Source organism: Anomaloglossus baeobatrachus, chromosome 6 (genome assembly GCF_048569485.1).
Source record: "Anomaloglossus baeobatrachus isolate aAnoBae1 chromosome 6, aAnoBae1.hap1, whole genome shotgun sequence".
In the NCBI taxonomy this organism is placed as follows: Eukaryota; Metazoa; Chordata; class Amphibia; order Anura; family Aromobatidae; genus Anomaloglossus; species Anomaloglossus baeobatrachus.
Window position 1 is genome coordinate 561,309,774 of NC_134358.1, and position 26,726 is coordinate 561,336,499.

A 26,726-nucleotide genomic window follows, 5' to 3' on the forward strand; every position below is an offset into this window, starting at 1 on the left:
TGTCTCTTCTCTTCTCATTGATGGCTCCTGGGTCTCCTCTCTTCTCATTGATGGCTCCTGTGTCTCTTCTCTTCTCATTGATGACTCCTGTGTCTCTTCTCTTCTCATTGATGACTCCTGTGTCTCTTCTCTTCTCATTGATGACTCCCGTGTCTCTTCTCTTCTCATTGATGGCTCCTGGGTCTCTTCTCTTCTCATTGATGGCTCCTGTGTCTCTTCTCTTCTCATTGATGACTCCTGTGTCTCTTCCCTTTTCATTGATGGCTCCTGTGTCTCTTCTCTTCTCATTGATGACTCCTGTGTCTCTTCTCTTCTCATTGATGGCTCCTGTGTCTCTTCTCTTCTCATTGATGGCTCCTGTGTCTCTTCCCTTCTCATTGATGGCTCCTGTGTCTCTTCTCTTCTCATTGATGACTCCTGTGTCTCTTCCCTTCTCATTGATGGCTCCTGTGTCTCTTCTCTTCTCATTGATGACACCTGTGTCTCTTCTCTTCTCATTGATGGCTCCTGTGTCTCTTCTCATTGATGACTCCTGTGTCTCTTCCCTTCTCATTGATGACTCCTGTGTCTCTTCTCTTCTCATTGATGGATCCTATGTCTCTTCTCATTGATGGCTCCTGTGTCTCTTCTCTTCTCAATGATGGCTCCTGTGTCTCTTCTCATTGATGGCTCCTGGGTCTCTTCTCTTCTCATTGATGGCTCCTGTGTCTCTTCTCTTCTCATTGATGACTCCTGTGTCTCTTCCCTTCTCATTGATGGTTCCTTGTTCTCTTCCCTTCTCATTGATGGCTCCTGTTTCTCTTCCCTTCTCATTGATGGCTCCTGTGTCTCTTCCCTTCTCATTGATGGCTCCTGTGTCTCTTCTCTTCTCATTGATGGCTCCTGTGTCTCTTCTCTTCTCATTGATGGCTCCTGTGTCTCTTCTCTTCTCACTGATGGCTCCTGTGTCTCTTCTCTTCGCATTGATGACTCCTGTGTCTCTTCTCTTCTCATTGATGGCTCCTGTGTCTCTTCCCTTCTCATTGATGGTTCCTGTGTCTCTTCTCTTCTCATTGATGGCTCCTATGTCTCTTCCCTTCTCACTGATTGCTCCTGTGTCTCTTCCCTTCTCATTGATGGCTCCTGGGTCTCTTCTCTTCTCATTGATGACTCCTGTGTCTCTTCTCTTCTCATTGATGGCTCCTGTGTCTCTTCTCTTCTCATTGATGGCTCCTGTGTCTCTTCTCTTCTCATTGATGGCTCCTGTGTCTCTTCTCTTCTCATTGATGACTCCTGTGTCTCTCCTCTTCTCATTGATGACTCCTGTGTCTCTTCTCTTCTCATTGATGACTCCTGTGTCTCTTTCCTTCTCATTGATGGTTCCTGTGTCTCTTCCCTTCTCATTGATTGCTCCTGTGTCTCTTCTCTTCTCATTGATGACTCCTGTGTCTCTTCTCTTCTCATTGATGGTTCCTGTGTCTCTTCCCTTCTCATTGATGGCTCCTGTGTCTCTTCTCTTCCTATTGATGACTCCTGTGTCTCTTTTCTTCTCATTGATGACTCCTGTGTCTCTTCTCTTCTCATTGATGGCTCCTGGGTCTCTTCCCTTCTCATTGATGACTCCTGTGTCTCTTCTCTTCTTATTGATGACTCCTGTGTCTCTTCCCTTCTCATTGATGGCTCCTGTGTCTCTTCTCTTCCTATTGATGACTCCTGTGTCTCTTTTCTTCTCATTGATGACTCCTGTGTCTCTTCTCTTCTCATTGATGACTCCTGTGTCTCTTCTCTTCTCATTGATGGCTCCTGGGTCTTTTCTCTTCTCATTGATGGCTCCTGTGTCTCTTCTCTTCTCATTGATGACTCCTGTGTCTCTTCTCTTCTTATTGATGACTCCTGTGTCTCTTCTCTTCTCTTCTCATTGATGACTCCTGTGTCTCTTCTCTTCTCATTGATGACTCCTGTGTCTCTTCTCTTCTCATTGATGACTCCTGGGTCTCTTCTCTTCTCATTGATGGCTCCTTGGTCTCTTCTCTTCTCATTGATGGTTCCTGTGTCTCTTCCCTTCTCATTGATTGCTCCTGTGTCTCTTCTCTTCTCATTGATGGCTCCTGGGTCTCTTCCCTTCTCATTGATGACTCCTGTGTCTCTTCTCTTCTTATTGATGACTCCTGTGTCTCTTCTCTTCTCATTGATGACTCCTGTTTCTCTTCTCTTCTCATTGATGGTTCCTGTGTCTCTTCCCTTCTCATTGATGGCTCCTGTGTCTCTTCTCTTCTCATTGATGGCTCCTGTTTCTCTTCTCTTCTCATTGATGACTCCTGGGTCTCTTCTCTTCTCATTGATGGCTCCTGTGTCTCTTCTCTTCTCATTGATGACTCCTGGGTCTCTTCTCTTCTCATTGATGGCTCCTTGGTCTCTTCCCTTCTCATTGATGACTCCTCTGTCTCTTCTCTTCTCATTGATGACTCCTGTGTCTCTTCTCTTTTCATTGATGGCTCCTGTTTCTCTTCTCTTCTCATTGATGACTCCTGGGTCTCTTCTCTTCTCATTGATGGCTCCTTGGTCTCTTCCCTTCTCATTGATGACTCCTCTGTCTCTTCTCTTGTCATTGATGACTCCTGTTTCTCTTCTCTTCTCATTGATGACTCCTGGGTCTCTTCTCTTCTCATTGATGGCTCCTTGGTCTCTTCCCTTCTCATTGATGGCTCCTGTGTCTCTTCTCTTGTCATTGATGATTCCTCTGTCTCTTCTCTTCTCATTGATGGCTCCTGTGTCTCTTCTCTTCTTATTGATGGTTCCTGTGTCTCTTCTCTTCTCATTGATGGCTCCTGTGTCTCTTCTCTTCTCATTGATGACTCCTGTGTCTCTTCTCTTCTCATTGATGACTCCTGTGTCTCTTCTCTTCTCATTGATGGCTCCTGTGACTCTTCCCTTGTCATTGATGGCTCCTGTGTCTCTTCCCTTCTTATTGATGGCTCCTGTGACTCTTCCCTTCTCATTGATGGCTCCTCTGTCTCTTCTTATTGATGGCTCCTGTGTCTCTTCCCTTGTCATTGATGGTTCCTGTGTCTCTTCTCTTCTCATTGATGGCTCCTTGGTCTCTTCTCTTCTCATTGATGATTCCTGTGTCTCTTCCCTTCTCATTGATTGCTCCTGTGTCTCTTCTCTTCTCATTGATGGCTCCTGGGTCTCTTCCCTTCTCATTGATGACTCCTGTGTCTCTTCTCTTCTTATTGATGACTCCTGTGTCTCTTCTCTTCTCATTGATGACTCCTGTTTCTCTTCTCTTCTCATTGATGGTTCCTGTGTCTCTTCCCTTCTCATTGATGGCTCCTGTGTCTCTTCTCTTCTCATTGATGACTCCTGGGTCTCTTCTCTTCTCATTGATGGCTCCTGTGTCTCTTCTCTTCTCATTGATGACTCCTGTGTCTCTTCCCTTCTCATTGATGACTCCTGGGTCTCTTCTCTTCTCATTGATGGCTCCTTGGTCTCTTCCCTTCTCATTGATGACTCCTCTGTCTCTTCTCTTCTCATTGATGACTCCTGTGTCTCTTCTCTTTTCATTGATGGCTCCTGTTTCTCTTCTCTTCTCATTGATGACTCCTGGGTCTCTTCTCTTCTCATTGATGGCTCCTTGGTCTCTTCCCTTCTCATTGATGGCTCCTGTGTCTCTTCTCTTGTCATTGATGGCTCCTGTGTCTCTTCTCTTGTCATTGATGACTCCTCTGTCTCTTCTCTTCTCATTGATGGCTCCTGTGTCTCTTCTCTTCTCATTGATGGTTCCTGTGTCTCTTCTCTTCTCATTGATGGCTCCTGTGTCTCTTCTCTTCTCATTGATGACTCCTGTGTCTCTTCTCTTCTCATTGATGACTCCTGTGTCTCTTCTCTTCTCATTGATGGCTCCTGTGACTCTTCCCTTGTCATTGATGGCTCCTGTGTCTCTTCCCTTCTTATTGATGGCTCCTGTGACTCTTCCCTTCTCATTGATGGCTCCTCTGTCTCTTCTCATTGATGGCTCCTGTGTCTCTTCCCTTGTCATTGATGGCTCCTGTGTCTCTTCTCATTGATGGCTCCTGTGTCTCTTCCCTTCTCATTGATGGCTCCTGTGTCTCTTCCCTTCTCATTGATGGCTCCTGTGACTCTTTCCTTCTCATTGATGGCTCCTCTGTCTTTTCTCATTGATCGCTCCTGTGTCTTTCTCTGTACAGGCGGCTGCAGGACGTCTGCGACTTATCAAGATTTCGCTTATTAAAATATTTGTGGCTGAACCATAACAAGGTAAAATAAGAATTTCTATAACTGATGAGCAAAAACATTTCTAGCTCCCCTGTCCAGTGACCATCGGCCTAAAGCTCTATGAGCCCCCTCCTACCTGCCGGCAGCTGCGGCACCTCTTCTGATCAGTAGGTAATTTTGCAGCGTGATTTGTGAATGATGTTGTACTGTGTCTGCTAATTAGAAGAGGCGCTGCAGCTGACGGCAGGTCGGGGCTTTGGGCCGGCAGGTCGGGGCTTTGGGCCGGCAGGTCGGGGCTTTGGGCCGGCGGGTCGGGGCTTTGGGCTGGCGGCCACAGACTGATAACTGGAGTTCTGCTCTCCTCTTACTGTGTGAGTACATGTGTGTGCCTCCGCTGCTGCCGGCGTGTAGGGGCGGATTGTACGTCGGAGCTGACACTTCCCCTGATACCATTCTGGTTACAGGAATTTGAATCACATTTCATTCAAAAAACACAATTCTGGCCTAGATTATTTTTTTGGAGTTTACCATTTATTAGGTCTTTTAATTTTATATTTTTATAGGTTTTTCTTTCACGGACAGGACAACACCAAATGTTTATTTATTTTTAATAAAAATAATAATAATAATAATTTTTAAGGAAAAAAATGATTGGAATTTATTTTTTCTATTTTCTATTTATTAATTTTTTTTATACTTTTTTTTTTAAATCCTTTTCTTTTTAACCATCTGTTTTGTCCCCATAGGTGTTTTGAACCTGTGATCCTGATATCTGTATGCTGTAATACAGCAGTATTGTGGTATAGAGCTAAAATGAAGGCCAGCCTGGTACTGCGCTTCACGTGTCACCAACATGGGGCACAGGGGCGTTCAGCATAGACAATGAATGACGTGTGAGTCTTGCCCAGTTCTGCTGATTGGTGGGGACCCCAGAAGTCGGACCCTGCTCGATCAGCAATTTCTAACCTATGGACAGGAGATAACGTCCTTACACCAGACACCGCATGAACAGCATTTTGTGTATGAACATTCTTCAGCATTTGTCATCTTTATTTCAGATATCAAAGGTAAACTTCCTAAGCAGAAATTTCCGACTGACGGAGCTTTACCTGAACAGCAACCAACTCTGCGATATCACAGGTACGAAGCCAAAGAGACCCACTCCCCAATAATAATACCAGACATAACTCAGCAGTGACTCCACCAGCAGAATAGTGAGTGCAGCTCTGGAGAATAATACAGCATGTAACTCAGGATCAGTAATGTAATGTATGTACACAGTGACTGCACCAGCAGAATAGTGAGTGCAGCTCTGGAGAATAATACAGGAGGTAACTCAGGATCAGTAATGTAATGTATGTACACAGTGACTGCACCAGCAGAATAGTGAGTGCAGCTCTGGAGAATAATACAGGAGGTAACTCAGGATCAGTAATGTAATGTATGTACACAGTGACTGCACCAGCAGAATAGTGAGTGCAGCTCTGGAGAATAATACAGGAGGTAACTCAGGATCAGTAATGTAATGTATGTACACAGTGACTACACCAGCAGAATAGTGAGTGCAGCTCTGGAGAATAATACAGGAGGTAACTCAGGATCAGTAATGTAATTTATGTACACAGTGACTGCACCAACAGAATAGTGAGTGCAGCTCTGGAGTATAATACAGGATATAACTCAGGATCAGTACAGGATAAGTAATGTAATGTATTTACACAGTGACTGCACGAGCAGAATAGTGAGTGCAGCTCTGGAGTATAATACAGGAAGAAACTCAGGATCAGTAATGCATGAACACAGTGACTGCACCAGCAGCATAGTGAGTGCAGCTCTGGAGTATAATACAAGATGTAACTCAGGATCAGTAATGTAATGTATGTACACAGTGACTGCACCAGCAGAATAGTGAGTTTAGCTCTGGTGTATAATACAGGATATAACTCAGGATCAGTACAGGATAAGTAATGTAATGTATGTACACAGTGACTGCACGAGCAGAATGAGTGCAGCTCTGGAGTATAATACAGGAGGAAACTCAGGATCAGTAATGTATGTACACAGTGACTGCACCAGCAGAATAGTGAGTTCAGCTCTGGAGTATAATACAGGATGTGATTATGTATCTCTTGCCGCTGTACAGGTGTATGTTGCAGCGCTCGGCGTCACTTGCTGTGGTTCTGATTGCCTTTAATACATTTGTGAAGACTTTTCCGCGTTGGATGTGAGAGCACAGAGACAGATAGCAGCTGCAGATAATTTGGGTGCATATGGCAGCGAGTACGGCGGTGATTATCTCCGGCTGTGAGATAATCCTCCTTTCAGCTCCACTTTCCTTCTTGTCTTTGGATTTCCCTTTGATTTCCTTACACTTTCCATTTAGAGGGATCAGAGGGGGATCACGGCCGTGTCAGATCAGTGGTGGCTTGTCCTGGAGCCCACACTTTCCTATCGCAGCCGGGGATGATACAAGTGACTACAGACGGGGAAGGCTTTTTACCTTCTGAGGTGATAACTTATTTGGAAATCGGGGTCACCCCCAATACTGCAGCCCGGGGGTCCGCCAGGCTTTCCTGCCTTCTGAATGACTTATCTGACCTGTCTGCAGAAAGTCATCCATTGTATAGCTGTGTAACCAAATGAGCACACAACTCGTAGTGACTGTCAAGAGCAGGTTTCTCCAGCAGCACAGAGTATTTCAGGAGACAAGCGTGCTGATCCTGGAGGGGATAGCAGACTAACATTTTCATATCAGAAGTGTCAAAGTTGCTGCAGAACAGAGTATTTCAGGTGAGGTGTGTCCTGATCTTGGGGAATATGTATTTTTGTAGTGGAAAGTTCAGGTTCCTTCGGTAGCTTAGAGTATTTCAGGAGATTTGTGCATTTATCCTGGGGTGAATTACAGACTGGACCCCCCACGATCAGCACGGGGTTGCTCAGCAGCGCAGAGTATTTCAGGAGAAAAGGGATCCTGATCCTGGGGGAGGTCACAGACTGAGTGTTATATATTGGATGATGCAGGGTTCCACAGTAGCACAGAGTATTTCAGGACATTTGTGTTTTTATGCTGGTAGAGATCTCAGACTGGACCTCGCCCACGATCAGCACAAGGTTCCTCAGTAGCACAGAGTATTTCAGGAGATTTGTGTATTTATCTTTGGGTAAGTTACAGACTGGACTCCCCAGTATTGGCACAGGGCTGCTCAGCAGCGCAAGTAGAAAAGGAATCCTGGTCCTGGGGGGGTCACAGACTAAGTGTTATATATCAGAAGGAGCAGGGCTCCTCAGAAGCACAGAGTATTTCAGGAGAGCAGCGTGTTTATCATTGGGTAATTTACAGACTGGCACTCCCCCCATGATCGGCACAGGGTTCCTCAGCAGCGCAGAGTATTTCAGGACATTTGTGTGTTTATCCTGGGGTAAGTTACAGACTGACCTCCCCCCCCCCCCCTCCGATCAGCACAGGGTTGCTCAGCAGTGCAGAGAATTTCAGAAGAAGAGGGGTCCTGATCCTGGGGGAGGTCACAGACTGAGTGTTATATATTGGAAGGAGCAGGGTTCCTCAGAAGCACAGAGTATTTCAAGAGACTTGTGTGTTTATCTTTGGGTAAGTTACAGACTGGATTCCCCCCAGTATTGGCCCAGGGTTCCTCAGTAGCACAGAGTATTTCAGAAGAGCAGTGTGTTTATGCTGGTGAAGACCTTAAACTGGACCTCACGCACGATCAGCACAGGGTTCCTCAGCAGTGCAGAGTATTTCAGGACATTTGTGTGTTTATCCTGGGGTAAGTTACAGACTGACCCCCTTGCCCCCCCGATCAGCACAGGGTTGCTCAGCAGTGCGGAGTATTTCAGGAGAAGAGGGGTCCTGATCCTGGGGGAGGTCACAGACTGAGTGTTATATATTGGAAGGTGCAGGGCTCCTCAGTAGCACAGAGTATTTCAGGAGAAGAGGGATCCTGATCCTGGGGGAGGTCACAGACTGAGTGTTATACTGTATATTGGAAGGTGCAGGGCTCCTCAGCAGCACAGAGTATTTCAGGAAAGCAGTGTGTATATTCTGGTGGAGATCACAGACTGGACCTCGCTCAGCAGTGCAGAGTATTTCAGGAGAAGAGGGATTCCTGATCCTGGGGTAGGTCACAGACTGAGTGTTATATATTGGAAGGTGCAGGTTTCCCCAGCAGCACAGAGTATTTCAGGAGAGCAGTGTGTGTATTCTGGTGGAGATCACAGACTGGACCTCGCTCAGCAATGCAGAGTATTTCAGGAGAAGAAGGATCTTGATCCTGGGGGAGGTCACAGACTGAGTGTTATATATTGGAAGGTGCAGGGCTCCTCAGTAGCACAGAGTATTTCAGGAGAAGAGGGATCCTGATCCTGGGGGAGGTCACAGACTGAGTGTTATACTGTATATTGGAAGGTGCAGGTTTCCCCAGCAGCACAGAGTATTTCAGGAGAGCAGTGTGTGTATTCTGGTGGAGATCACAGACTGGACCTCGCTCAGCAGTGCAGAGTATTTCAGGAGAAGAGGGATCCTGATCCTGGGGTAGGTCACAGACTAAGTGTTATATATTGGAAGGTGCAGGTTTCCCCAGCAGCACAGAGTATTTCAGGAGAGCAGTGTGGGTATTCTGGTGGAGATCACAGACTGGACCTCGCTCAGCAATGCAGAGTATTTCAGGAGAAGAGGGATCCTGATCCTGGGGTAGGTCACAGACTGAGTGTTATATATTGGAAGGTGCAGGGCTCCTCAGCAGCACAGAGTATTTCAGGAGAGCAGTGTGTATATTCTGGTGGAGATCACAGACTGGACCTCGCTCAGCAATGCAGAGTATTTCAGGAGAAGAGGGATCCTGATCCTGGGGTAGGTCACAGACTGAGTGTTATATATTGGAAGGTGCAGGGATCCTCAGCGGTGCAGAGTATTTCAGGAGAACAGTGTGTATATTCTGGTGGAGATCTCAGACGGGACCTCGCTCAGCAGAGCAGAGTATTTCAGGGGGGTATGTGCTGATCCTTTGGCGGCAGTGATCTGTTAGAGAGGAGATCCTCCTTGGTCGCTCCCTCTGCCTTACACACATGGATTCTGGATCTCACCATTATTAATCATCTCTTCTTTTTCCTGTGATTCAGGGTCTCTGAAGCATTTATCCTCGTTACAGACGCTGATGTTACACGACAACCATCTGACAAATCTGCGGGGATCTGTGAAGGAGCTGAGAGGAATGACAGATCTGCGCGTCCTGAGTAATCACTGTTCACATGGCGCAGCGCGAGCAGTCAGGCTGCGGTGGGGGGGGATCACCTGATACTTTACAAAACTACTTTGTGTACCCCAAAGATCGGCCTTTTGTGTCGGTCGTGTCACAACTGGAGTGTAATGCGATTCCCCAAAGTGAATTCATCCCAGGACAGATCATCCAGACCAGGACCCCCCCTTACATGTTGTAGTTCAGTGTCCACCCCCCCTCCCACCAGGGACCGCTTTACATCACTTTACTGCAGCCACATGTAGGAAAAGTCATCAGTGCGGCTCTCCGGTCATTACATTTGTTTTAGTACATGGGAATAAGCTAATACAAATTTTAAACCTCCCTGGTGGTCCAGGGTATCGGAGGGATTATACCAAATTTCCTTGTTGGTCTAGGGTAGTGGAGGATTCTTGCCAATATCCCTGGTGTGCTAGTGTAGTGATGGGATTAATACCAGCTTCTTTGTTGGTCAGTCTATGGTAGTCAAGAGATAAATGCCCTCTGGTGGTCTAGGGTAGTAATGGAATTAATCCCAGCTCCTCTGGTGCTCTGGAGTGGTTAATTTATTAATCCTGCTTTCACTGTTGGTCTGGGGGGGTTTAAGAAATTAGTCCTGGCTTCCCTGGTGGTCTGGAGTGGTTGAGGAATTAATACCTGGTGGTCTGAGGTGGTTGGGGGAATTAATCCCGACTTCCCTGGTGGTCTGGGGTGGTTAAGGAATCAACCCTGGCTTCCCTTGTGGTCTGGGGTGGGAAAGGGGGGGTTGAGGAATTAATACCTGGTGGTCTGACATGGCTGGGGAATGAATCCCAACTTCCCTGGTGGTCTGGGGTGGTTGATGACTTAATAGCTGGTGGGTCTGGAGTGGTTGAGGGGTTAATGCCAGCTTACTTGAAGGCATTATTGACAGCTCCCTTTGTGGTCTAGGGAGGTGGACACATTAATAACAGCTTCCCTGGTGGTCTAGGGTAGAGGTGGGATTATTGTACAATTTCCCCGGTGGTTTAGAGTAATGAATGGATTAATATCAGCTTCCCTGGTGGTCTAGGGTAGTGGAGAAATCATTCACAATATCCCAGGTGGTCTAAGGTAGTGAGCAGATTAATATTAACTTCCCATGTGTTTTAGGATAGGAATTAATACCAGATTCCCTGGTGGGCTAGGGAGGTGGATGCATTAATAACAGCTTCCTTGGTGGCCTAGGGTAGTGGAGGGTAGTTATCGCCAATTTCTCAGGTGGTCTAGGATAGGAGAGGAATTAATGCCAGATTCCCTGGTGGGCTAGGGTAAAGAAGGGTTTAATGCCAGATTCCCTGGTGGGCTAGGGAGGTGGATGCATTAATAAAAGCTTCCTTTGTGGCCTAGAGAATTGGAGGGATTATTGACAATTTCCCAGGTGGTCTAAGGTACAAAACAGATTAATATCAGCTTCTCAGGTGGTCTAGGATAGGAATTAATGCCAGATTCCCTGGTGGGCTAGGGAGGTGTTTGCATTAATAGCAGCTTCCTTGGTGGCCTAGGGTAGTGGAGGGATTATTGCCAATTTCTCAGGTAGTCTAGGGTAGGAGAGGAATGAATACCAGATTCCCTGGTGGGCTAGGGTAAAGAAGGGTTTAATGCCAGTTTCCCTGGTGGTCTGTGGTCTTGATGATTGTCAATATTGTTGGTGGTGGAGGGATTATTGCCGATTTCCCTGGTGTGCAGGAGTAGTGGAGGGATTGGCTTCAGTACTAGCAATATGCAGAGCCATGATGTTGATACCAGTGACTCCTGTGTATGAATCAGACTCCAGTGGGACAGTGGTGTTAGGGTTATGTGTCTCTATGATGTCCGCACCTTTCGGGGCCGTGGCTCGGTGACATACGATGGTAAGTTTGTACCCCTCATCTCTCCGTCCCTCTCGTCCCGTGTAGATCTGTTCCATAACCCGCTGGCACAAGACCCCGGTTACCGCCTCACCGTCATCCACCACCTTCCCTCCGTGCAGCTGCTGGATCGTGAGCGTAAGCGCCTCCGCGTCTGGTTCCCATTCCCAGCGCATTGTTTTTCTTACATGTAAATCCGCAACATGTGCCTAAATGGAAGCAGATCCGCCGGCCACAGGTCACACATTTCCCGCCGTCTTCTGAAGCCGGTGACAAAGTGCAGCCACAAATTACCGCGGATTTGTGACATCAGAATGCAGAAAATCTGCACAATCCCAGGCGGCTGCTCAGTGTTGTTTAATCTCGTGTGGCAGAGAATTTACACGTGTCTGTAGGAGGCGGCCCGATATGGGGGGGCACAGAGAAGGGGGGGATACAGATATATACGCCATTCTGAGAATTACACTAAGAAATTAATGAGGGATTCCTATGGGCCAAGATCGACTGTGACCCGTGAGTGGAGAGTAACAGTGCATTCACATAAGCTGAAATGATCCTGCACAGTGCACAACCTTTTTTTGGGAGGGTGGGGGGGGGGTTGTTGGAGTCTATCACTCGACCCATCTAGAATCGTCGACCTTTGCTCACTCCTCCTTGTGGTAGCTTCCCGTCTGTCCGGTTGCGTGGGGCATCTCCTTCAAGTTCCAAGTAAAATTTCCTGTTTTCCTTCAGCTTTTTATCAGCAGCTGGAATGTTTTGATTCACAATTGAATTTGGTTCTGTTAACAATTCCCTTCACTTTTACTAAAGCCTCAGTTCCAGCTGCTGAAAAACAGCCCCCAAAAAAAACAATGCTGCCTCCACCATACTTCACTGTGTGTATGGTGATTTTCCCGTGATGTGCAGTGTTAGTTTTGCACATTTTGGAATTTTGGCCAAAAAGGTATTTCCTTGATCCAATCAGCCATTACACAATTCTCACATGGTTTTGGAAGACTTGGTGAAGGTATTGGCAAAACATAGTCAAGCTTTTGATATTTTTTCCTGGAAGAAAAGGCTTCCGTCTTGACACACTTCCCTAGAGGCTAGACATAGCAAAAATATGGAAGATTCCCTTTCACATACAGGACACAATCAGGGCTTGCTAGAAACGCCTGCAGCTCCTTTATTGTTGCTGGTAGCCTCCTGCACCAGCTGTCTTCATGCCTTTTCATCAATTGTTGAGGGACGTCCAGTTCTAAGTAATGTCAGTGTTGCGCCTAATTTAAGCCACTTATTGATGATGTCTGCACAGTGTCCATGGTATCTGGTGCCTTGGAAATATTTTTCTGCCCTTGTGATGCTTGATAACCTTAAACAATGAGATCCCTTTGCTGTGTTGTCAGCTGTTTATGGATCATGGATTTTACTGTAAAATGGAACTAAGAAAATGTCGAGAAAATCCTCCTAAAACATGAAACCTTCTCTGGGGTTAATCAGAATCCTTGTGTAAATGACGGCGGCCGAGCGCTGACTATTACGTAACATGAGGGGAAATGTGATTGGCTGATTCTGAACACAATTATAATAGGGTGCTTACACTTATGCAAACACAATATTTTACTTTTATTTTCCCCCTCAATATAATTTCAATGGATTTCCGCAGATTATAGGCAAAATTAAAGGTGGAAAAAAGTTCTGAAAGTTTTTCTTCTTTGTAGGATGTATTTACATGATAAAGACCGGGAATTTTAACAGGGGTGTGTAGACTTTATATATCCCCTGTTGATAGGTGATAGATGGCATTAATGGAGGCTGGATGTCTTTTCTGCAGATGTGACACAGAAGGAAAGAGAAGAAGCTTTCCAGCTCTTTAATCCGCACAGGACGGCGGTCGTTCAGTCGCTGGGATTTGGAAGGAGGACAGATTCGGTCCTGGGCAGAAGGGCGACTGCAGCGCGCAGCTCCACAGGCCACGGATCGTACAGTGAGTGATCCAAACGCCACGGGCCAAAACCCCTCAACTACACGGCCGCCGGTCTGTGCCCCGGCCACACACAGAGCTGTAGCCGAAACAACAGAAAGATAGTTACTATCCTGCACAAACATTTTAGGCGCAAAAATTTATTAAAAATATTTTCATATTTGATTTCCTGTTTATCTTTGCAGAAAATCGTGTCTTTACAAGTCATACACCCAGGTAAGGAAGAAAAAAGAATTATTACTCCCTAATGTCAGATTTATATTGACTGTACATAGAATCGTATCATGTATCTCTGTATACAGGCAGCTCCCCCTAGTGGTGGCTGCAGACAGGATCTTATCATGTATCTCTGTATACAGGGAGCTCCCCCTAGTGGTGACTGCAGACAGGATCTTATCATGTATCTCTGTATACAGGGAGCTCCCCCTAGTGGTGACTGCAGACAGGATCTTATCATGTATCTCTGTATACAGGAAGCTCCCCCTAGTGGTGGCTGCAGACAGGATCTTATCATGTATCTCTGTATACAGGGAGCTCCCCCTAGTGGTGACTGCAGACAGGATCTTATCATGTATCTCTGTATACAGGGGGCTCCCCCTAGTGGTGGCTGCAGACAGGATCTTATCATGTATCTCTGTATACAGGGAGCTCCCCCTAGTGGTGGCTGCAGACAGGATCTTATCATGTATCTCTGTATACAGGGAGCTCCCCCTAGTGGTGACTGCAGACAGGATCTTATGTATCTCTGTATACAGGGAGCTCCCCCTAGTGGTGGCTGCAGACAGGATCTTATCATGTATCTCTGTATACAGGGAGCTCCCCCTAGTGGTGGCTGCAGACAGGATCTTATCATGTATCTCTGTATACAGGGAGCTCCCCCTAGTGGTGACTGCAGACAGGATCTTATGTATCTCTGTATACAGGGAGCTCCCCCTAGTGGTGGCTGCAGACAGGATCTTATCATGTATCTCTGTATACAGGGAGCTCCCCCTAGTGGTGGCTGCAGACAGGATCTTATCATGTATCTCTGTATACAGGGAGCTCCCTCTAGTGGTGGCTGTAAGCAGGATCTTATGTATCTCTGTATACAGGGAGCTTCCCCCTAGTGGTGGCTGCAGACAGGATCTTATCATGTATCTCTGTATACAGGGAGCTCCCCCTAGTGGTGGCTACAGACAGGCTCTTATCATGTATCTCTTTATACAGGGAGCTCCCCCTAGTGGTGACTGCAGACAGGATCTTATCATGTATCTCTTTATACAGGGAGCTCCCCCTAGTGGTGGCTGCAGACAGGATCTTATCATGTATCTCTGTATACAGGGAGCTCCCCCTAGTGGTGGCTGCAGACAAGATCTTATCATGTATCTCTGTATACAGGGAGCTCCCCCTAGTGGTGGCTGCAGACAGTATCTTATCATGTATCTCTGTATACAGGGAGCTCCCCCTAGTGGTGTCTGCAGACAGGATCTTATCATGTATCTCTGTATACAGGGAGCTTCCCCTAGTGGTGACTGCAGACAGGATCTTATCATGTATCTCTGTATACAGGGAGCTTCCCCTAGTGGTGACTGCAGACAGGATCTTATCATGTATCTCTGTATACAGGGAGCTCCCCCTAGTGGTGGCTGCAGACAGTATCTTATCATGTATCTCTGTATACAGGGAGCTTCCCCTAGTGGTGACTGCAGACAGGATCTTATCATGTATCTCTGTATACAGGGAGCTCCCCCTAGTGGTGGCTGCAGACAGTATCTTATGTATCTCTGTATACAGGGAGCTCCCCCTAGTGGTGTCTGCAGACAGGATCTTATCATGTATCTCTGTATACAGGGAGCTCCCCCTAGTGGTGACTGCAGACAGGATCTTATCATGTATCTCTGTATACAGGGAGCACCCCCTAGTGGTGGCTGCAGACAGGATCTTATCATGTATCTCTGTATACAGGGAGCTCCCCCTAGTGGTGGCTGCAGACAGGATCTTATCATGTATCTCTGTATACAGGGAGCTCCCCCTAGTGGTGGCTGCAGACAGGATCTTATCATGTATCTCTGTATACAGGGAGCTCCCCCTAGTGGTGGCAGCAGACAGGATCTTATCATGTATCTCTGTATACAGGGAGCTCCCCCTAGTGGTGGCTGCAGACAGGATCTTATCATGTATCTCTGTATACAGGGAGCTCCCCCTAGTGGTGGCTGCAGACAGGATCTTATCATGTATCTCTGTATACAGGGAGCTTCCCCTAGTGGTGACTGCAGACAGGATCTTATCATGTATCTCTGTATACAGGGAGCTTCCCCTAGTGGTGACTGCAGACAGGATCTTATCATGTATCTCTGTATACAGGGAGCTCCCCCTAGTGGTGGCTGCAGACAGGATCTTATCATGTATCTCTGTATACAGGGAGCTCCCCCTAGTGGTGACTGCAGACAGGATCTTATCATGTATCTCTGTATACAGGGAGCTCCCCCTAGTGGTGACTGCAGACAGGATCTTATCATGTATTTCTGTATACAGAGAGTTCCCCCTAGTGGTGATTGCAAGATCATAATATGTCTTAAATGTTGCAAATTACACATTATCATATAAGAAATTATGAAATCTTTCTTCCCTTTAGGAATGATGGTATTTCTCTTGATGATAACGTTGACCTAAGAGGTTATCGGAGATCCATTATGCAATTTACTATCTTTGATTGGAATAAAATCCCTGTATCCAAACTTAAACGCTTGGAGGAGACGTCTCTGGCCACAGCTCAGTTAATCACTGTCACGTTTCGATGATGACAGATTAATAAAGAGGAAAAAAAAGTGGGAGAAGAAGGTATTCACTTTCAAGGTTGCTGAGGCCTGACGACTGCAGAAAATATCAGCTATGCCCCATTGTTACATACTAAAAAGCCAGTAACCTGCTGATAAATGCAATCATATCTGGAGCCAATATTACACTATTTATACTGAAAACTGTTATATATTTATATATTAAAGAGCAACTCCAATAACAATGCAATGTGACATATGAAAGAAATAAAGCATATTGTCTTCTATGTGTATAATATCATGTCCAACTTTTTAAAATGTGTTATATGAACAGCATTTATCACTGGAATCCCTCATATTGTATCTCACCTATTTACTTTATTTAACAAAATACATATTACGTAAGCACTGCCTGCTATACTGTAAAAAATAACTAATACCATACACTATGTACAAGAAAATACTATAATACTGCCCCCTATGTACAAGAATATAACTATAATACTGCCCCTATGTACAAGAATATAACTACTATAATACTGCCCCCTATGTACAAGAATATAACTATAATACTGCTCCTATGTACAAGAAAATACTATAATACTGCTCCTATGTACAAGAATATAAACTACTATAATACTGCCCCTATGTACAAGAATATAACTACTATAATACTGCTCCTATGTACAAGAAAATACTATAATACTGCCCCTATGTACAAGAATATAACTACTATAATACTGCCCCTATGTACAAGAATATAACTACTATAATACTGCTCCTATGTATAAGAATATAATTACTATAATACTGCCCCTATGTACAAGAATATAACTACTATAATACTGCCCCTATGTACAGGAATATAACTACTATAATACTGCCTCCTATGTACAAGAATATAACTACTATAATACTGCCCCTATGTACAAGAATATAACTACTATAATACTGCCCCTATGTACAAGAATATAACTACTATAATGCTGCCCCTATGTACAAGAATATAACTACTATAATACTGCCGCTATGCCCATGATAAGACCTTGTAGATGCAGTCCTGTTCTCTGCAGTCACCCCGGTATGAGGTGTACATATTCTGGCTGTAGCTGTTTTCCCTCCGTGGTCTCTGGATTATACCGCTATACACGACAGGCTCACACACATCAGTTTGTAGAGATGATAAACAGGTTTTACATTCTATCAACAAATCAAACGTTTCCCGCTGAACATTGTGACATTGCTTTAGTTTCGGCTTTTTCCCTGTAACCTTCTTGGAAGAGCGGCCTCACGTCTACCTGATCCTAACGGACAAAAACATTTACGTAACCCGCACAGAACATCTGTTGTGCATGATCCAAAACATGTCGTCATTGAGAGGAAAGCTGGAGACAGTGCAGAATGTTAGGGTGAGGTGTCAGGGCGGTTGTGCCTCCTCGTGACCATATGGCGGTTTTCTCCGGCTCCTTCAGATCTTCTGGTCTTCTGTTTGGGTCCTCAGTTGTGAGTTTTGTGACTACCATAGGCCGTCGTCGTCTTCTTACCTTTTCCAGCTTGAGTTGCGCCTTCTCCTCGACCTTCATTGACATCAAGAAGCCGATCACTTTTCATTGTCACCAATCAATTAGCCAAAAATTACTTATCCACAGAGTTGAGTGACATCTTTTTAATTATATGTGAAGATCTTCCCTTAAAGGGCATGTCTAGATTTGCATACCAGTTTTCATACACCCTTTTTTGGGGGCTAATTCTGATTTAATAGAAGGTTGGGGTCCTCTGTACTGAAAAATCGTCCCTTGACCAGAGGGGTCAACACCTGTAAAGAGCATCACGAGACAGTCCGGATATATGAATGGGCCTAGTGTAATGCTTCATTACTCCAGCGGTGGCGCTGCAGGGATCTTTACCAGTTCCAGCCCCATTCATTATTGCATTTGCACCTACTTTTTGTCTTTTTATTTTGAGGCATTTTTTTTTCTTTGTTTAGTGCAAAATTCTTCAAAGTTTTGCCTATTTTGAAGTCTGTATTTTTTTTTTCATTGTGGAAGTGGTTTTTGTAGTGCAGATTTCTACATCAGATTCATTCATTTTCAACTGTAACCCCTTAACGACCTTGGACGTATACAGTGTGCCCACCCATATCCTGTCCACCGCCATTAACTTGAGAACGGCGGCAGCTATATGCATAGAAGTGGTGTCTAGGTATAGTAAAGTAGCCATGCACTACGCAATGAAACCACCTATAGTGCCACCTGGTGGAAAACAACGAAGTTAGCATTATCTTGAAAACTGAACTAGAGAAAAAAAAAAGTGAATTACAAAGTTGTAGGGCATCATCAATTTAATACGAATCGACACCTTGCATACAGAAATGCTATGATATGAAACCCATGACCCCCCCCCAAAACATTGAATGCTGGTCACGCATATGGCGCTCATTAGTGTCCCCCGTCAGCTGCAATGCACATCTGGCCTCTGCACAGCATACTGTATCTTGCTGCAATGCACATCTGGCCTCTGCACAGCATACTGTATCTTGCTGCAATGCACATCTGGACTCTGCACAGCATACTGTATCTTGCTGCAATGCATATCTGCACTCTGCACAGCATACTGTATCTTGCTGCAATGCACATCTGGCCTCTGCACAGCATACTGTATCTCGCTGCAATGCACATCTGGCCTCTGCACAGCATACTGTATCTTGCTGCAATGCACATCTGGGCTCTGCACAGCATACTGTATCTTGCTGCAATGCACATCTGGGCTCTGCACAGCATACTGTATCTGGCTGCACGCTGTGCAATATGGTAGGTAACACGTTGGCACAAGCATCTGTGATACGTGGTCGTAGGTCCTGCAATGTTGGTGGAGGGGTCGCATACACCTGCTGTGTGATGTGACCTCACAGAAAGAAGTCCAATGGGGTCAGGTCAGGTGAGCGGAGGCCACTCCACACAGCCACCATACCCAATGACTTGTAGGAAGGTCTCCATGAGGTATCGCTTCACGTCCGCAGCCTTGTGAGGTTTACACGTTCTAATCGTAGCATTTCTGTATGCAAGGTGCGATTCGTATTGAATTGATGATGCCCTACAACTTTGTAATTCACTTTTTTTCTCTATCTCGTTCCGTTTTTGAGATAAAAATGCTAACTCCATTGTTCTCCACCAGGTGGCGCTATAGGTAGTTTCAGTGTGTAGCACATGGCTACTTTACTATACCTAGACACCACTTCCATGCCTATAGCTGCCGCCGTTCTCAAGTTAATGGCGGTGGACACGCTGTATATAGGTGCGGTGTATGCAGGAGATGGGTGGACACGCTCTATATAGGTGCGGTGTATGCAGGAGATGGGTGGACACGCTCTATATAGGTGCGGTGTATGCAGGAGATGGGTGGACACGCTCTATATAGGTGCGGTGTATACAGGATATGGGTGGACACACTGTATATAGGTGCGGTGTATACAGGATATGGGTGGACACACTGTATATAGGTGCGGTGTATACAGGATATGGGTGGACACACTATATAGGTGCGGTGTATACAGGAGATGGGTGGACACACTCTATATAGGTGCGGTGTATACAGGAGATGGGTGGACACACTCTATATAGGTGCGGTGTATACAGGAGATGGGTGGACACACTCTATATAGGTGCGGTGTATACAGGAGATGGGTGGACACACTCTATATAGGTGCGGTGTATACAGGAGATGGGTGGACACACTCTATATAGGTGCGGTGTATACAGGAGATGGGTGGACACGCTGTATATTAGGTGCGGTGTATACAGGAGATGGGTGGACACGCTGTATATAGGTGCGGTGTATACAGGAGATGGGTGGACACGCTGTATATAGGTGCGGTGTATACAGGATATGGGTGGGCACACTGTATATTAGGTGTGGTGTATACAGGATATGGGTGGGCACACTGTATATAGGTGCGGTGTATACAGGAGATGGGTGGACACGCTGTATATAGGTGCGGTGTATACAGGATATGGGTGGGCACACTGTATATTAGGTGTGGTGTATACAGGATATGGGTGGGCACACTGTATATAGGTGCGGTGTATACAGGATATGGGTGGACACACTGTATATACGTCCTAGGTCCCCCTCCCGCCTTCTGATATGGTCTTGTACGGCAACACACGTTTCCCCGCACATGTCTGCTGATCTGTAACCCCCTTCTCATGTACAGCACCATGGAATTAATGGTGCGCTATAAATAAATAATAAAAAATCTGAACAGCCAACATCAGCAGATCGGAGATCCACCCTTGCCTGTTAACCCCTTAGATCGCACTGTCCAACTCTGACAGAGCGATCTTATGCACTCCGACAAGATCGTGCCGTTTCCAGACGCCATTGGCGGTGCCATGATGTGATAACAGTGCGTCAATAGGTTGTTTAGACAGATGATGACCCGTCGCTGCCATGATGTTTTCCGTGAATGCCGACAGAGCGCTGCGCTCACAGGAGCGCAGCATTTTTGCTGTACTGAGCGATTCTGCAGCTGATGTTGATGCTGAAGCATCGCTCTGATAAGGAGAAGCAATTAGACAGTACAGTTATAAAAAGTGGTAAAATCAATAAACACAAAAAAAAAGTTTAAAAAAATAAAATAATTAAAAAAGAAAAAAGTTAAAATCGCCCCACTTTTGCCTTATTGAAAAAAAAAACAAACTAAAAAACCCAAAATACACATATTTGGTATCGCCGCGTTCAGTAATGCCGGCTCTATCAAAATATAAAGCCAATTAATCTGATCAGTACACAGCGTAGCGAGATTAAAAATCAAAACATCAGGATTACGGGTTTTTTTGCTGCTGCAACATTGCAATAAAATGCAATAACAGGAGATCAAAACCGCATCCACACAAAAATGGTAGAATTAACATCGGCTCAAGACGCAAAATATAAGCTGCCACTGAGCCCCAGATCCTGAAAAATGAGAACGTTACAGGCCTCAGAAAATGGAGACAAAAACGCAATTCTTTTGTTTTCACAAATGTCTGAATTTTTTTCCACCATTTAGATAAGAGTAAACCTATAGATGTCTGGTGTCTACAAACTCGCACTGACCTGAAGAATCATAATGTCAGGTCATATTTACCATATAGTGAACATGGTGAATAAAAAAAAAAAAAAAGTGAAATTGCACTTTTTTTGCAATTTTATCGCACTTGGAATTTTTTTCCCTGTTTTCCAGTAAAATATGGGGTAAATGGTGCCATTCAAAAGTACAACTCATCCCGCAAAAAACAAGCCCTCATATGGTTATATTGACAGGAAAAAAAAAAAAAAAAGTTATCGCTCTAGGAAGAAGGGTAGGAAAAAAATAACAGAGATGGAGAATCCCCCAGGGGTGAAGGGGCTAAAACAACAAAACAAAAAAAAAAAAAACACATTTTGTGCAAAAATAGTACGCCACAAATTTTTGCATAAATGTTAGCTTTGCATTCAACATTTTTAGTTTTGCTCAAAATAAAAGGACAAAAATAAATAGTATTTTTTTTTATTTTGCGTAGAATTTATGAATTCGGCTGTAACATTTTGACGAATTTGGCGCAAACATCAGAAACTAAGACAAGATAATAAAAAAGTGGCTTAAAAAAAAAAAAAGAAGGGAATTTTGTTACTTACCGTAAATTCCTTTTCTTCTAGCTCCTATTGGGAGACCCAGACGATTGGGTGTATAGCACTGCCTCCGGAGGCCACACAAAGCAATTACACCAAAAAGTGTAAGGCCCCTCCCCTTCTGGCTATACACCCCCAGTGGGATCACTGGCTCACCAGTTTTAGTGCAAAAGCAAGAAGGAGGAAAGCCAATAACTGGTTTAAACAAATTCACTCCGAAGTAACGTCGGAGAACTGAAAACCGTTCAACATGAACAACATGTGTACCCGAAAAACAACCAAAAATCCCGAAGGACAACAGGGCGGGTGCTGGGTCTCCCAATAGGAGCTAGAAGAAAAGGAATTTACGGTAAGTAACAAAATTCCCTTCTTCTTCGGCGCTCCATTGGGAGACCCAGACGATTGGGACGTCCAAAAGCTGTCCCTGGGTGGGTAAAGAATACCTCATGTTAGAGCTGCAAGACAGCCCTCCCCTACGGGGAGGCAACTGCCGCCTGCAGGTCCCTTCTACCTAGGCTGGCGTTCGCCGAAGCATAGGTATGCACCTGATAATGTTTGGTGAAAGTGTGCAGACTCGACCAGGTAGCTGCCTGGCACACCTGTTGAGCCGTAGCCTGGTGTCGCAATGCCCAGGACGCACCCACGGCTCTGGTAGAATGGGCCTTCAGCCCTGATGGAACCGGAAGCCCAGCAGAATGGTAGGCTTCAAGAATTGGTTCTTTGATCCATCGAGCCAGGGTGGCCTTGGAAGCCTGCGACCCTTTGCGCTTACCAGCGACAAGGACAAAGAGTGCATCCGAACGGCGCAAGGGCGCCGTGCGGGAAATGTAGATTCTGAGTGCTCTCACCAGATCCAACAAATGTAAATCCTTCTCATACCGATGAACTGCATGAGGACAAAACGAAGGCAAAGAGATATCCTGATTAAGATGAAAAGAGGATACCACCTTCGGGAGAAACTCCTGAATGGGGCGCAGCACTACCTTGTCCTGGTGGAAGACCAGGAAGGGAGCCTTGGATGATAGTGCTGCTAGCTCAGACACTCTCCGAAGAGATGTGATCGCTACTAGAAAAGCCACTTTCTGTGATAGTCTAGAAAGTGAAACCTCCCTCAGAGGCTCGAAGGGCGGCTTCTGGAGGGCAACTAGTACCCTGTTCAGATCCCATGGATCTAACGGCCGCTTGTACGGGGGTACGATATGGCAAACCCCCTGTAGGAACGTGCGCACCTTAGGAAGGCGTGCCAAACGCCTCTGAAAAAAGACGGATAGAGCCGAGACCTGACCTTTAAGGGAGCCGAGCGACAAACCTTTTTCTAACCCAGATTGCAGGAAAGAAAGAAAGGTAGGCAATGCAAATGGCCAGGGGGACACTCCCTGAGCAGAGCACCAGGATAAGAATATCCTCCACGTTCTGTGGTAGATCTTAGCGGACGTGGGCTTCCTAGCCTGTCTCATGGTGGCAACGACCCCTTGGGATAATCCTGAAGACGCTAGGATCCAGGACTCAATGGCCACACAGTCAGGTTCAGGGCCGCAGAATTCCGATGGAAAAACGGCCCTTGGGACAGTAAGTCTGGTCGGTCTGGTAGTGCCCACGGTTGGCCGACCGTGAGCTGCCACAGATCCGGATACCACGCCCTCCTCGGCCAGTCTGGGGCGACGAGTATGACGCGGCTGCAATCGGATCTGATCTTGCGTAGCACTCTGGGCAAGAGTGCCAGAGGAGGAAACACATAAGGGAGCCGGAACTGCGACCAATCTTGCACTAGGGCGTCTGCCGCCAGCGCTCTTTGATCGCGAGACCGTGCCATGAAGGTTGGGACCTTGTTGTTGTGCCGGGACGCCATAAGGTCGACGTCCGGCCTTCCCCATCGGCGACAGATTTCCTGAAACACGTCTGGGTGAAGGGACCATTCCCCTGCGTCCATGCCCTGGCGACTGAGGAAGTCTGCTTCCCAGTTTTCTACGCCGGGGATGTGAACTGCGGATATGGTGGAGGCCGTGGCTTCCACCCACATCAGAATCCGCCGGACTTCCTGGAAGGCTTGCCGACTGCGTGTCCCCCCTTGGTGGTTGATGTATGCCACCGCTGTGGAGTTGTCCGACTGAATTCGGATCTGCCTTCCTTCCAGCCACTGCTGGAAGGCTAGTAGGGCAAGATACACTGCTCTGATTTCCAGAACATTGATCTGAAGGGTGGACTCCTGCTGAGTCCACGTACCCTGAGCCCTGTGGTGGAGAAAAACTGCTCCCCACCCTGACAGACTCGCGTCTGTCGTGACCACCGCCCAAGACGGTGGTAGGAAGGATCTTCCCTGTGATAATGAGGTGGGAAGAAGCCACCACTGCAGAGAGTCCTTGGCCGTCTGGGAAAGGGAGACTTTCCTGTCCAGGGATTTTGACTTCCCGTCCCATTGGCGGAGAATGTCCCATTGAAGTGGGCGCAGATGAAACTGCGCAAACGGAACCGCCTCCATTGCCGCCACCATCTTCCCGAGGAAGTGCATGAGGCGTCTTAAGGAGTGCGACTGACTTTGAAGGAGAGCCTGCACCCCAGTCTGTAGAGACCGCTGCTTGTCCAGCGGAAGCTTCACTATCGCTGAGAGAGTATGAAACTCCATGCCAAGATACGTTAGTGATTGGGTCGGTGACAGATTTGACTTTGAGAAGTTGATGATCCACCCGAACGTCTGGAGAGTCTCCAGTGCAACAGTCAAGCTGAGTTGGCATGCCTCTTGAGAGGGTGCCTTGACCAGTAGATCGTCCAAGTAAGGGATCACAGAGTGTCCCTGAGAGTGCAAGACTGCTACCACTGCCGCCATGATCTTGGTGAACACCCGTGGGGCTGTCGCCAGACCAAATGGCAGAGCTACGAACTGAAGATGGTCGTCTCCTATCACGAAGCGTAGAAAGCGTTGGTGCTCTGTAGCAATCGGCACGTGGAGATAAGCATCCTTGATGTCTATTGATGCTAGGAAATCTCCTTGAGACATTGAGGCAATGACTGAGCGGAGGGATTCCATCTGGAACCGCCTGGCGTTCACATGCTTGTTGAGCAGTTTTAGGTCCAGAACAGGACGGAATGAGCCGTCCTTTTTTGGCACCACAAAGAGATTGGAGTAAAAACCTTGACCTCGTTCCTGAAGAGGAACAGGGACCACCACTCCTTCTGCTCTTAGAGAATTCACCGCCTGCAGAAGGGCATCTGCTCGGTCGGGATGTGGGGAAGTTCTGAAGAACCGAGGCGGAGGATGAGAACTGAACTCTATCCTGTACCCGTGAGACAAAATGTCTGTTACCCACCGGTCTTTGACCTGTGGCAGCCAAATGTCGCAAAAGCGGGAGAGCCTGCCACCGACCGAGGATGCGGAGGGAGGCGGCCGAAAGTCATGAGGCAGCCGCCTTGGAAGCGGTACCTCCGGTTGCTTTCTTGGGGCGTGAGTGAGCCCGCCAGGAATCAGAGCTCCTTTGCTCTTTCTGAGTCCCTTTGGACGAGGAGAATTGGGGCTTGCCCGAGCCTCGAAAGGACCGAAACTTTGACTGCCACTTCCTCTGTGGAGGTTTGCTTGATCTGGGCTGGGGTAAGGAGGAGTCCTTACCTTTGGACTGTTTAATGATTTCCGCCAATTGCTCACCAAACAGTCTGTCTCCAGATAATGGCAAGCTGGTTAAACATTTTTTAGAAGCAGAATCTGCTTTCCATTCCTTTAACCACAAGGCTCTGCGCAAAACTACAGAGTTGGCGGATGCCATTGAGGTACGGCTCGTAGAGTCCAGTACCGCATTGATAGCGTAGGTCGCAAACGCAGACATTTGCGTAGTTAGGGACGCCACTTGCGGCACTGCTGGACGTATGAGAGAGTCCACCTGTGCCAGACCAGCTGAAATAGCTTGGAGTGCCCACACGGCCGCGAATGCTGGAGCAAACGACGCGCCGATAGCTTCATAGACAGATTTCAACCAAAGGTCCATCTGTCTGTCATTGGCATCTTTAAGTGAAGCCCCATCCTCCACTGCAACTATGGATCTAGCTGCAAGTCTGGATATTGGAGGGTCCACTTTTGGACACTGGGTCCAGCGTTTGACCACGTCAGGGGGAAAAGGATAACGTGTATCCTTAAGGCGTTTAGAAAAACGCTTGTCCGGATAAGTATTGTGTTTCTGGATGGATTCTCTGAAGTCAGAGTGGTCCAGAAAAGTACTCAATTTACGCTTGGGATACAGGAAATGGAATTTCTCCTGCTGTGCAGCTGCCTCCTCTGCTGAAGGGGCTGGGGGAGAAATATCCAACAGCCTATTGATGGCCGCTATAAGGTCATTTACCATGGCGTCACCATCTGGCGTATCCAAATTGAGTGCGGCGTCAGGACAAGACTCCTGATCACCCACCTCTGAGCCATCATATAGAGACCCTTCTCGCTGAGACCCTGATCCGCGTGATGACGTGGAGGGTCTCTCCCAGCGAGCTCGCTTAGGCGGACTGGGACTGTCATCGGAGTCAGAGCCCTCAGCCTGTGATGCCTGGGACCCCCTTGAATTACGGATTAATTCCAGCTGAGGGGGGCCGGGGAACATAGACACAGCGGTGTCCATGGTCTGAGCAACTGGCCTGGACTGCAAGGTCTCCAGGATTTTTGTCATAGTCACAGACATTTTATCAGCAAAGACTGCAAATTCTGTCCCCGTCACCCTGGTAGGGTTCACAGGCGTCTCTGCCTGGGCCACTACCACCATAGGCTCTGGCTGACGAAGTGCCACTGGGACTGAACATTGCACACAATGAGAGTCGTTGGAGCCTGCTGGTAGATTAGCCCCACATGCTGTACAAGCAGTGTATAGAGCCCGTGCCTTGGCACCCTTGCGTTTTGCGGATGACATGCTGTTGTCTCCTCAAAGCATATAGGGTGTACAGCCAAGAAGCGACCTTACAGTGCAGTACACAAATATAACACTGTGGCACTAGTGGGGCCGCACGTATGTGCTGCTTACCGCCCGCTTAGCGCGGGTGTGTGGTCGCC

General features: G+C 46.8%; 1 protein-coding gene across 2 annotated transcripts in view; it reads left to right on the plus strand.

Moving 5' to 3' along the window:
- Positions 1 to 16,322, plus strand: part of LRRC72 (leucine rich repeat containing 72) — a 59,062-nt gene extending 42,740 nt beyond the window's left edge. Inside the window, exons 3-9 of one of the 2 annotated variants that reach the window (XM_075316883.1) lie at positions 4,188 to 4,257; positions 5,274 to 5,355; positions 9,352 to 9,465; positions 11,384 to 11,473; positions 13,149 to 13,301; positions 13,484 to 13,514; positions 15,913 to 16,322. In XM_075316883.1, the coding sequence (XP_075172998.1) occupies positions 4,188 to 4,257; positions 5,274 to 5,355; positions 9,352 to 9,465; positions 11,384 to 11,473; positions 13,149 to 13,301; positions 13,484 to 13,514; positions 15,913 to 16,078 (706 nt within the window). In that variant the 3' untranslated portion in view covers positions 16,079 to 16,322. The remainder of the gene's footprint in view (positions 1 to 4,187; positions 4,258 to 5,273; positions 5,356 to 9,351; positions 9,466 to 11,383; positions 11,474 to 13,148; positions 13,302 to 13,483; positions 13,515 to 15,912) is intronic. The other variant, XM_075316884.1, reaches the window with a different exon arrangement.
- The last annotated feature ends 10,404 nt before the right edge of the window (positions 16,323 to 26,726 follow it).